This window comes from Podarcis pityusensis (assembly GCF_964106645.2).
Source record: "Podarcis pityusensis genome assembly, chromosome: 15".
Classification (NCBI taxonomy): Eukaryota; Metazoa; Chordata; class Lepidosauria; order Squamata; family Lacertidae; genus Podarcis; species Podarcis pityusensis.
The window spans coordinates 41,009,582-41,022,352 of NC_138040.1; the positions used below are offsets into that span (position 1 = coordinate 41,009,582).

General features: G+C 45.3%; 3 protein-coding genes across 7 annotated transcripts in view; 2 read left to right on the forward strand and 1 right to left on the reverse strand.

The window, feature by feature from the left end:
• Positions 1-12,771, forward strand: part of LOC308463824 (claudin-34-like) — a 312,859-nt gene that overhangs the window by 150,173 nt on the left and 149,915 nt on the right. The window contains exon 1 of one of the 2 annotated variants that reach the window (XM_080982604.1): positions 4,401-4,485. The exons of the other annotated variant lie outside the window; for it this stretch is intronic. The gene's annotated coding sequence lies outside the window, so the exon portion shown is untranslated. Of the gene's footprint in view, positions 1-4,400; positions 4,486-12,771 lie in introns of those variants that run through there. 2 annotated transcript variants of the gene reach the window in all.
• ADRA1A (adrenoceptor alpha 1A) overlaps positions 1-12,771 on the forward strand; it is a 53,653-nt gene that overhangs the window by 25,032 nt on the left and 15,850 nt on the right. The gene's annotated exons all lie outside the window — the stretch shown is intronic.
• Positions 4,005-5,732, reverse strand: LOC308463827 (claudin-34-like; the record flags this gene model as incomplete). Of its 2 annotated transcripts, none has more annotated exons than XM_080982610.1 (2): positions 5,571-5,732; positions 4,005-4,938 (listed from the first exon to the last, which is right to left on the reverse strand). In XM_080982610.1, the coding sequence occupies exon 2, from the start codon at positions 4,935-4,937 to the stop codon at positions 4,005-4,007; it is 933 nt and encodes a 310-aa protein (XP_080838736.1). In that variant the 5' UTR covers position 4,938; positions 5,571-5,732. The 2 variants fall into 2 exon arrangements, with proteins under 2 accessions (XP_080838736.1, XP_080838735.1); XM_080982609.1 differs by having other exon boundaries at positions 5,567-5,732.

Below are 12,771 nucleotides of genomic sequence, written 5' to 3' on the forward strand. Positions count from 1 at the left end.
GGGACGGGGTGCGCCAGGTGCCATCATGGAGGGGGTGACAAATTTTCAAGGAACAATTACTGCACTATTAGGGCGGTTCATAAAAAACTTTTTTTTAAATGCCTGTCCCAAAGGTCTTACCTTACTACACTAGGAATTATATAGTTATATATGAAACTTCATGCATATCAGTTCATATCCTCCTCCACGAAAATAGCTGTTTACTTGGCTGTTTTCCTGTCGTGAAGGCTGAAATTTCCATTCAGGGGAGCAGGGTCAAGACTGGCCAGCTGGGTTGGGGGCGAAGGCAAGCCAAGGCCGAATCTACTCAGCCTAGTCTCCTTTTCTTCATCTAGGCGACTTTCCGGGCTGCCGGGGAAGCCTGCCAAGGCCACTGCCTGGTCTGTGCACCCCCTTCGGGCCCCAATCCCCCTCCGGAAAGCCTCTGCTGCACCTGAAAGTGGAGCGTGGGGGACCACGGCAGTGCTGCCACCTCGTTTTGCCCGCATGTGGCGCCGGGAGGAGCAGCTCAGTGCTGCCCTGGACACTCGGCAGACCGGCCTCCCCTTTGCCCCCAGCCTCCCCTGCATGAAGCGAGGACCCCCAAAAGCAGTTGTGGAATTCAAAGAAGAGGAGAAAAAGCAGCAAAGCAATTCTGTGGCTAATTGAACAATTCCTTTAAATAGGGTCTATTAATGAAGGGACACGGGTGGCGCTGTGGGTTAAACCACTGAGCCTGGGGCTTGCTGATCAGAAGGTCAGCGGTTCGAATCCCCACGACGGGGTGAGCTCCCATTGCTCGGTCCCTGCTCCTGCCAACCTAGCAGTTCGAAAGCACGTCAAAGTCCAAGTAGATAAATAGGTACTGCTCCGGTGGGAAGGTAAATGGCGTTTCCGTGCGCTGCTCTGGTTCGCCAGAAGCGGCTTAGTCATGCTGGCCACATGACCCGGAAGCTGTACGCCGGCTCCCTTGGCCAATAAAGCGAGATGAGCGCCGCAACCCCAGAGTCATCCACGACTGGACTTAACGGTCAGGGGTCCCTTTACCTTTACCTTTAATGAAGTTCACACTTTTGGCCACCAGTCTGATGCTTTTGCAGAAAAATATTGCTTGACACAAGACTTTTATTTTTTAAGCCCTTTCATTAAACTTAGCCATCTCAAGGCTAAGTACAGCAAATGGTACATTCCCACCCCTCTCCCCAAGGCCGGATTATTGACTTCTGTGTGCTTGTGTATCTGGGTCTCCCTTGTATCTATTAGGGACTATTCTCACGCCTTTCCTTTGATATCTATGCTACTGATTACTTCTGCCATTTTAATTTTAGAGAAAGTGTTTAATTTAAAAAGGATCTGTACTATAGAATAACAGTGGTAACAATACATTGAAGACAAGTAAATATTTTGGGGAGGGTGGTCCCAGAGCCCTAGTGCCCCCATCCCAAAGAGGATCAAATGGGCGGACTTTGGCACTCTTTCCCCCTCCCCTCCCCCAATGTCTTTCTCTCTATCTGAGCTGGCTCCCTGCCTGTTACGTTACATGCGGGGAAACCTGTGTGGGGTTCCTCTCTGTGTAAAGTCTGCAAGCTTTTCCTGCGCACACCTGACAAACCTGCCCCATTGTCAAAATTTACCTTTCCCCCCACCTCCAGTCTCCATTGTTGGGTGTCCTGGCTGAGGGGGAAAACAGAAGACAGATGGCCATCAGTCAGGGATGGTCTAGTTGAGATTCCTGCATTGCCCCAGGGGTTTGGCTAGATGACCCTCAGGGGTCCCCTCCTCTTCTACAATTCTCTGGTGCAGGCTTGTGCAAAGTTTTAGGTACAAGTTGGATGCGAGGGGTGCAAACGATTGCAGCCCATCTTATGCACCGTCGGCTCAGGAATAAGTCCCACTGATCCTGATGAGACTAGATTGCTGCTGTGCAGTCCTGTTTTTTAAAGAAATGTTTTCCTTTTCAGATAATACGGAGCATGGTGAAATCACAATAAATAAAACCTCCCCCTCAGTAGTAGAGATCACATTCACCCGGTGCTATACCAGCTGCACTAGCTCCGGGTGGAGTACAGGATCAGGTTTAAGGTGCTGGTTTTAACCTTCAAAGCCCTATACGGCCTAGGACCCTCGTACCTACGGGACCGCCTCTCCTGGTATGTCCCACAGAGGAACCTACGGTCTTCAAATAAAAACATCTTGAAGGTCCCAGGCCACAGAGAGGTTAGACTGGCCTCAACCAGAGCCAGGGCTTTTTCGGCTGTGGCTCCAATCTGGTGGAACACTCTATCACAAGAGACTAGGGCCCTGAGGGACTTGACATCTTTCCGCAGGGCCTGCAAGACGGAGCTGTTCTGCCAGGCCTTTGGTCGGGGTTCAGTCTGACTCCCTCCCCCCTTTCATAAGAACTTGCATGAAAGTGGCTTCCCAATTTTTTCTCACAGGCCCATATAAGTTCAGCACAAACAGTTGGGCCTGGTGAGCATTTAAGGTCCCAAATCCCTAATCTGCGGGTTGCCATCTGATTGGATTTTATTCTGATCCTGATCTGATTTGAGGATGTATTTTAATTGATTGTCTGATTTTATGTTAATGTGTTACACATTTGATGTTAGCCGCTCTGAGACCGGCTTCGGCTGGGGAGGGCGGGATATAAATAAAATTTATTATTATTATTATTATTATTATTATTATTATTATTATTATTTGGAACTCCCCGCCTATTGCAACAAAGCACGTGCCTTTGCTAGACTCTTTTCGGGCACCTGCTGAAAGCATTCTTCTTTAGGCAAGCATACCTAGATGCTTAGGAACTTGTAGTAATTTTAATCTTAATATTTTAGCTTTTGTATGTTTTAAAGTAGAATTGTTAATTTTTCTTTATTTTACTGCTGTGGGGTTTTTTTTGTTTTTTTGTTTTGGTAAACCACTTTTTGGTAAACCAGGTTTTTAAAAATAAATAAACAATAAATATGATTAAAATATCACAAGCCAAAACACAATCCATCCTGTAGATTTAAGTATCTGTCCATAGTCGCCTACTTGTTATCAGAGGCCCAGAATCCACATTCCTTTGTAAGATACTATGAAATAACGTAAAACCATTTTTGCAGGCAAAAATAAAAATAAATAAATAAATAAATGGGGGGGTGACAAGAAATTTTCCGCACCGGGTACCACCTGACCTTCCTTGGGGCCCCCTCCCCTGTCATGTTTGGTGTTCAGCAGCAGGAGTTTTTGAAGGAATCCTGTAAGCAGGGCCAGTTGGGGAGAGGGGTGGCAGGGGGCATTTGGCCTGGGGCAAAACCTCAAAGTGGGCCTCAGATTTAGTCAATTCTCAATATTTTTGGTATTTGATTCTTCTCTCAGCTTGTTTCTACCTGCAGCAGACCAAAATGTGACACCCACTCTCAGCTTAGAGCTGCAAACTTAAGCAAATGAGAGATGTGATTTGGTAAAAGACATGGTTCTTTTTTTGTTCGCAGATATTTCATCATATTTAATTACATCTCACTTCTTTGGTGTGCGGCGCTATTTTGTTTTGTGTTCCATCATTTTTAATTTTTTATTCTGCCTAAAGCTGGAAATGGCCTAGGTCTCTCTGGATCACTGAAACCGGGTGTCCCTGGTCATTGTTCTTGCTGGCCAGGGCTGGGAGCAGCACACAGGCACTCAAAGGCTTGGCCAGTATTCTCTGTAAAACAGACTGCAAACACACACACAGAGGAAGCATGCCCCAGAACTTTGCGATTTGCAGTGTTTCCGAAGAAAATTCAAAAAGCACCATAGACAGTCGAGTCTGCAGCAAAATAAGCACTCCAGCATAAGTTTGCGATGAGATAACATTCTTTTTATTGCTAAAAGAGATATAGCATAAATTAATATCTAAATATAACAGTTTTATACTTTTCATTTATTCCCCCATTTATAGTTAACACTATGTTGTAAGCATCCCAGAAGCATTCAGTTAAAAAAAAACCCAGCAGAATATGCATAAGAAAATAAATATACACAACGTCCCCTGCTTCCATTTAAAAAAAGCCAGTCACAGGACGGGAACCGTTCCTTAGCCATATTGCTAGTGAGCCTGGCATGGTTTCCGTTTTAATACGACTTTGACATCTCCGCCAGATAGGGGGTTTTTCTTCTTCACATTCCAGTGTCACAGAAGAGAAGTACTGTCTGTATTTCATCCTCAGCTTTGGGTTTTCGGTGTCTGTAACACTTTCTGGGTCATTTACAAATTTTTGCCTGGAAGGGTTTATTTCACTCCTTTTCCAAAAATATTTTTCACCCAGAACCAGAGTTCCGCTTAACAGCTGCGAAGCTGCAGCAAGAAACCCAACATAGATGGCCATTCCAGCACGTTGTTCTGTGGGAATCGGAGGCACTCCCAAAACCTCCGGAAGCGAAATTCCTTCGTTTGTTAATACGGAATGAAGATTCCATGAAATGGGAATCAGTACACAAGTACCCGCTGCCAACTCTATCCTTCCTCCAATTGAAAAGAAGGTATCAATGAAATTCTCGTCTTTTCCCGGCTCAAAGATGTTGCATAGAGCAAAGGCCATCCAAAGAACGGTCACCGCAGTGGCCACTGAGGCCATTGGCATCAAGTCCTGGGCCACAATGATTTCAGCTGGCAGGGACTCCTCATCATTGAATGGTATGCATATCATGTTAGTTTTCTTCATAGTAACTCTTCTGACAGAACAGGCACCCCAGATGCCAATGCCCACAACGCCCTGCTGGTTGCTGCCCATGATTTTGTCTACTTGCCACACTCTCCAGTCAAGGTTGGCAGATGTGGAGCAGATGCTCATTAGGCAGCCCAGGACAGCCAGGAGAAAGGCAGCTAGTTGCACGCAGGACACCCTGCACAAGAGGCGGACTGGGAAGGACCCATCATGCGCCTGGGGTGGAAGTTCCGCTTTAGCGCTGGGAAGGCTGGCGATAGAAGGCATGCTGGAGAAAAAGACAGACAAAAGATAACCGTTAGATACTTAGGCACAGTATCATATGGACATCTCCGAAAGTTTGAGCAAATAGTGATGTGCAGCTAAAACAATGCCATCGTTCTAGGGCAAATTCTGCATTTCCCACCTTGAGACGTAGGAATGGAAAAGTCTGCTGTACCTGCAATCGTAAGTGCCAGGAATCAGACTTCCCCAGGGGTGAAGAAATTGCACAACGGCACAACCCCTTTTGTTCTAGGGACCCCCTCCATGCAGATAATTGGGCTCTTGTCTAGTCCACTCCTCCTCTGCATTCCTATGCTCCCCTCCCTTCCCTCTCCATTGGTAAAATGTCAGGCATGATCCCACCAAAGTTATGCATTCTACCCTTGAAAGAAAGTTGGTGCAACAGACCAATACAGCTCCTGTTCAGGAAAGAATCCTTTCTGGCTTTAGTCCTCATTCTCTCTCTCTCTCTCTCTCTCTCTCACACACACACACACACACACACACACACACAGTGAAAAGCCTACCAAGTGGTTCTCAGACAGGACAAAAGGAAATAAAAGTCAATCTGTTCCTATCTGAGAAAACACTGCTATGTTGGTGGGGAACTGAGGAGCGCTGCATATATGCACCTACATGAATCAGTTCTTCAACCAGTCTTTTTCCAGAGCGAGGGCTTTTTCCAGGTCTTTCTCTTCCAGTGTCTGATCTAGGAGAGGACCTGAAAAGAGTGAAGCTGGTCGGAGCACCATAGCAACTGCTCCTTGGAGTTCTGAGGCAGTTAGAATGCAGCTTGCTTTGAACGCTCAGAAGAACACCAATCATAACTCCAGGGTACTGGTCGTTTGGAACTGTTGGCAACTGCTTGGAGGCAGGATGCATTTGAATACCAGTGTGATTCTGCAACTTTTAAAAGACACTTTTTTGTTAGATGTAAGCTTATGCAAAGATTGGATACAAAATGTGGAAATAAACACCCCAGCCTCCAGTTCCAAAGGAATGAGCGAGCAAGATTTGAAATAAACAAGTAACATTGGTTTTGAACACCACTTGGAATTACAGCAACTTTATTCAATGGTACTGGTGGATCTGACTAGTCCAGTATCCCTTTTCTAAAACAGAAAATTTTTATAAAAACTCTATGGGGACAAACAAGTATTATCTCTTTATTAGTCTGGCAGAGGTGTGGAGATGTCTGGTACTGTGAAATAATTTCTTGCTTAAGTTAGGGCCACTTCGTAAATTCATGATGAGGGGGGTCTTTGAGTTTCCCAGCTCATTGGTTGTTTTCCTGGTCACTCGAATATCCATTCTCCCTACAGTCACTGTGTTGGTCCCAGGTAGATGACTCCTTTAAGATTCGGTGATGTTCATGTGCTATGGACTCAAAATATTTTTTTGTAGACTTACAAGTCTTCTACAGAGACTTTTTCTGAACATGCTCGTGGGGATTCCTTCCCTTATAAAATGTGGGACTGAAAATATCCAGCAATCCCAATCTGAACCCCTGAATGGGAGACCGCCCTCAGTGGCGGAGCAAGCCGATCGGGCGCCTGGGGCGGTGTACGTGCCCTGTGCCCAGGGGCAGGGCCTGCCACCCACGGGGATGGGGCCAGCTGCCTGCGGGGCGGGGGGCAGGACGCTCTGTGGGGCCTCCGAGGAGTCTGCCTGCCTCCTCCCACTCAGCCACCCTACATCTGAGGGAGAGGCGGTGGGTAGACCGTTTGGGGCAGCGCGGAGCCTGTGGGCGCCCAAGCCACGGCGTCTTTGTATAGATTACAATTTTGCCGTGTTGTAGTGGGAAATCTGCTCCTAAATACCTGTGGTCTTCTGTCAAAGTCATTCCTAGCTGTAAATCACTGTGGAAAAGCTGTAAGGGGCAGAATTGTATTTACGGCAGCAATAAAAACTGGAACTCAGTTCCGGCACCTCTCAGGTTGGCACTGTTGCCATTATAAGAGAACAAGGAAGACTTTTGTGATGAGTTCCAGCACCTCTTTTTCTAGAAAAATAGCACAGAGTTTGTACCTTAGGCCTGGGCTGAGTGCCCCCTTTGCCATTCTTGTTCTTCTTGATGTTCCAATTAATCCTTTTTGAACTGAGTCTCAGTCTCTCAGTCTTGGGTCATGCATGAACCCACCCTCACTTCATGTACTATTCTAAAGACCTCCCCACGAAGGAAGCAATCAAAGGACTAATAAATCTGGTTCTTTTGTCAGTATAAAAGTTACACACAGTACAACTTCTAACTCTTCACTACCACAGACCTACACAGTTTGCATACGGTGGAGGAAAACACTGCTGTGCAAGCTTTTGAGAGGCAGAGACACAAGAGGGCATCAGAGGAGGGGGGGAAAGAAAGAGACCAGTGTTGCCCGCAGCACCCCTGACCATCATTCAAGGCACCCCAGGGTGCCATGGCACACTAGTTGAAAACCACCGAAGATACACAATTGGAAGTTTATTTCTTTATTGGTAAAGCACTTGACTACACCAGTTCCTAAGGTGCAAGAATTACATGCACTGCTTCTGTAGGCACCTTCTTTTTCTGACTTGTGCTCTGACCCAGACAGTTGGACCAACACCTCCATCAGCACATCTAAACCCTCTCTTCTTGCATACTGTGCATAGGATGTTGGCAACTTCTCCTGTGCAGCTCCCGTCACATTAAACCCCTCCTCATCTTTGGAGACAGTGGTGTAGGGGATGGAGGAGATTCTAATGGCCAGACTCTGTCTGCGATCATCTCTTCCCCCTCTGCACCTTCGTGCAACTCTACCCCTGCCTCCCCTTCTCCTATCTCTGACTGCCCAGACTCTTCCTCTTCCTTCTGCCTCATGGGTGGCAACAAACCCCACAATTCACTGGCCCCTTCCCCTGGACCATCATCCTGCCCCCTGTCTCCACTGCCCACCCTTCAGACCCCTGCCTGTCCCTGATACTGCAACACAACGGGGGTGGGGGGAAGAGAGACTCTTTCATCTTCACCTTTTCATAGCCAGAATTCACCTTAAGCCAGTGGTTTTCAACCAGTGTTCCATGGCACCCTGGGGTGACTTGAGGAATGTTCAGGGGAGCCCAGGGTGGGGGCTCCTTTCATTAACTTGCAGCCCATATCTTCCTGCATCATCTCTATCTCTTTCCCTCTGACGAACATTCAAAAGAACCGGTAGCTTTAACTTGCAGCCCGTTATCTTCCTGAAATAAAACAGTGGCCAAAAAAAGTAGGGAAACACTTTTGCATGACTGTTTATCTTCTTAAAATCTTTCTCACACACAAACAAAAATCTCCCCCAGCTTTAGTAACTAACAGTTCCTTAGTTTTAGACACAGGGCATGAGAAATGCAAGAAAATAGCAACGGTAGCTTGTTGGTGTGTGTGCCTGGATGTATGTGTACTCTGTAAGGAGGGATTTAAAAATAACCCTGAAAGTGAGGAGTGTCTCCTGTGTTTCTCTCTCCTTCTACCCTCAACATCCCTCCTCACTCTTCTCCTTTACCTCTCCCTTCAGGCAACCCTCCTCCTCCTTAACAGTCACTCAGCTTTATGGGGACAGGAAGAATGATGCAGGAAAGGACCATGTCCGCAGACCAGGTGTGGCCAAGTGATGCCTACCTAATGGGCATGTAGTTGCATTAATTGGAACACTGCAGTGTTTCTTCCTCCTCATTCCATTGCCTTGCCATTTTAACTCATCTCTGCACGAGGCGAGCCCTGATTGTTGAACAAGCCGTAATCACAGCTTCTGTGTAATGTATTTGTGGAGGAATCAAGGGATGCCACCAAATTGGCACTTTATCGTCAGGAGGCACATGGAAATGTTACAGCTGTCAGCTCAGAGCAGTAAACACACCCACACACCCCTTAGCTGCAGAATAAAATGAAAAAACACCACCAAAATCTTCCACTTTTATGGAAAGAGGGCAACTCCCAGGAAATGAAGTAAATTAAAAAGCAGATGTACCAAAAGAAAAAGGGGGGCTGCTTTAGTTTTTAATAAGGGCCTGTTGAAGCATGTTGAAGACTCTTAATGAGCCTTTTAACTCTGTTGTTGGGATCCAAAGCACAACTTTGCTGAAGTGGCCACATCTACTTTATGGAGCACAGTCCTCTGTTTGAAGGAGTCCTCAGCTGGAAAAGCTGTTTGAGAACTTAAAGAGAACTAATGGAAAGTGCCCAGCCTTGCTTCAGAATGCTAAGAAAACCCCCCAAAACAGTGCAGTTTTGAAAGGTTCAGTCTGCCACCTTGAGTGAAAATGGGATCCAATTGTATTGAAATGTAGACAACTATCATCAAACAAAATTTGGTTATGCTTTCAATGAAATAGTTAAATATGCTATGATCCACTGGGCTAAAGATATAGTACATATCATAGAATTAGAATCATGGGAAAAGTTGTAGAAATCCAGGTTGAAATTCACAGCATGTTATACCTTGAGGGAGAATTTTATAAAAATGATATATAGATGGTTCCTAACACCTAGTAAATTAACCCAAATGTATAAATCAACATCAAATCTTTGTTGGAAATGTAAAATAGTAGAAGGCTCGTAGCTAAGGACTTTTGGGAGATGAAAAGGAAATTTCACTTTCCCAAAAGGACCAGAAGCTTTTTTAGTAGGGATAACTGGAGGAGATATTCCAAAAAACTGATAAACCTATTTCTTTACATAACAAGCACAAATATCACACGCACAAAAATGGCATAATGAGGTGGTACCTACTAAAGAATAATGGCAGCTGATATTGATACAATATGTAGAATTGGCAAGCTTGACATGTAAAACTTGAGATCAGAAAGAGACTGATTTTAAAGAAGATTGGAAAATACAGATTACTTTAAAACCCAGTGTAAAGATGTTAAAATGCAAAAAGGATTTGAGTAATAACAGCAGTGAGGGTAAACATTGTTTTTACAGTATTGTGAGAAAAGGTAAAGGTATACTATAGAGCAGGCACGTTCAACAGGTAGATCACTGGACATCTGTGGTAGATCACTGGTAGTCCACTGTCTCCCTCCAAAGAAGCTCAACAAATTTGGCTCCCCTAAAAAAAGCTCATCATTTTTGCCCGGCACCCCTAAAAATGTGGCTTTCCCCCACCCTAAAAAAAGTTATACAACTTTGACCTAAACCCCTAAAAATGGGCCTTCCTCTTCCCTAAAAAAAGCTCCAAAAAAGCCCCCCCCCCCCAGCCCAAAAAAGGGGGTAGATCAGTGCCAGTTTTTAACTCTGTGAGTAGATTGCAGTCTCTTGGGAGTTGGCCACCCCTGGTATAGAGTAGCTGCAATATGCAGCATAAATTGAAATTTTGAGGGAACCATGGAGGGAGGGAGGAGAAGTTGTAGGTGGAATGATTGATTGCTAAATTTGAAACATTGAATTGTTTAATTGTTGAAAAATTATAAATAAAATTGTTTTTTTAATTGGTTATGGTATCTCACTGAGGCGTAGCTAGGAGGTGGAGTGGGGTGCATTGGGCGCTACACTGTGGGGGCGGCCTGTCGCCTCCCCCTCAGCTGTAGGGTGGCTGAGGGGGAGGCAGTGGGTGGGCTCCAAAGAGGCTCTGTGCAGCGCCCCTGCCCAGGTTCGCCCCTCCCTGTGGGTGGCTTGAGCCGTCCCCATGGGCAGTTTCCCCACCCCCAGGCGCCCAAGCGGCTAGCTATGCTGCTGGTATCACAAGAGCTGTCAAAATGCATAGTGTCCAAACTTTTTTCAAAGAGGGCCAGATTTAATGAAGTGAAGGGCCGTGAGGGCCGACCAAAGTTGTTGAGGTTTTCTTAGGATTTTACCCCAGGAAATAAATTGCCGCAGGGGCAGGATGAAACCAACCAGCGAGCCGAATTAGGCCCCGGAAGTGGACTTTGGACATGCCTGGCATAGAGAATAAGCACAGAGACAAACAGCTTTCCTAAGTCTATAACAGAGATGAATAATCAGAAAGGAGAGCAGGGATCCTGAAGACAGCCATTAGCAGTTAGCAACTGGCAGCAGATGAGCAGGCACACGACTCACCTGGCCACGGTTTTTACCACTATGGGGAGAGAGATTATATTTCAATTTAAATTATAACAATTATTTCTAAATTTGGCACCTACTGTATACACATAAATTAGCTTATGCAAATCAGTCTCCTATTCTGTCTTCTTTGTTAATAACTAGTAGACAGTACCCAGCACTTTTCAGGAATTCTAAGAAACAAGAAAAATACTAAGATTTATATATTTACAATTAAATTTTGTCTAGCTTCTTAAAGACAAAATGTATTTTCATTATATATTCATATAATGACCCCCAAAATGTATTTTCATTAGAGCTGTGCACAGTCCCTACCATCTGACCTGGGAAATATCACCCCATCCTGCTCTGTCTCTGGTCCTGAATAAGTTCATGGGGCAGGACTAATGTGTAATTAAGATTTTAAAACCCAGATAAAACCTAGAGACATTAGAGAACAAGACTGGGGTGCTCCCCCACCCCAAGAATTGCCCCTTCTGAGCAATGTAATTAAGGCCCAGAATAGGCATCCCCAAACTTGGCCCTCCAGCTGTTTCAGGACTACAATTCCCATCATCCCTGACCACAGGTCCTGTTAGGTAGGGATGATGGGAGTTGTAGTCCCAAAACAGCTGGAGGGCCGAGTTTGGGGATGCCTGGCCTAGAATCTCACACCAGCTTAACATAAAGAGGACAGACAGAGAAAGGTTTCCAGATGCGTCTCCACCCCCATCGTTCAGCCCGGACACTGAAATCCAGCGCTGAGGGCCTTCCGGCAGTTCCCTCATTGCGAGAAGTGAGGTTCAGGGAACCAGACAGAGGGCCTTCTTGGTAGTGGCGCCCACCCTGTGGAACACCCTCCCTTCAGATGTGAAGGAAATAAGTAGCTATCCTATCTTTAAAAGACATCTGAAGGCAGCCCTGTTCAGGGAAGTTTTTAATATTTAACGCTGTATTGTTTTTAATACTTGATTGGGAGCTGCCCAGAGTGGCTGGGGAAACTCAGCCAGATGGGCGGGGTATAAATAATAAATTATTATTATTATATTATATATGCTTTATTTTTCATGTTACAAGCACAGGGTGCTTCAGTACACATCATATACAATATAATCACATTGGCTGAATATTGAACCCTGTTCAGTGTGTGTGTGTGTGTGTGTGTGTGTGTGTGCGCCAGTGTCAGAGAGAGAGAGAGAGACTAGAATGAAGATGGTGACAGTAGGCATTTCCTCCCAGACACACGTTTGAATTTTTGAACAGGGCTGCAATCTAGCCTTCCTTTTTTCCAAAGTGAAGACAATTCATCTGGAGCACTGATGAGTCCCAGAAAACTGAACCTCCTTTTGCTGCAATTCCGGTTCTCATCTCTCTAAAGCATTTGGTTCAGCAGAGCTGCATCACCTTCGAGCATCTATTTATAAAGTTCACTTTCTTCTCCTTCTTTTCCAGACTTTGCATCTGTCTGGCATTGTGTGGTACGCTGCGAAGCATTCATGTGTGTTTAAGTAGTAGCAAACCCCCTTAGCAGTGAAACCAGTAATTAACTTGGCGGCAAACATATGGATGTGGAAGAATCCTTGCACAGAGAATAATTTAATGTCCCTTGTCACTCCTTGGGAATTAATTGCTAAGAGTAGCTTCTGCTGATGCGCTTGAAGACCATGGGTAGAAATGACCCGTGATTAAGAAACAAACTGCACAGGCATAATTGGGCTGGGGGTAAGTGAGGATATTGTCCATCAAAATAGGAAATATCTCTGTCCTTGACATCAGTTAGAACTGAGCCATCATAGTCATCAAGTAAGAGAGATAAGTTAAATGTGAGCAGATTTATAT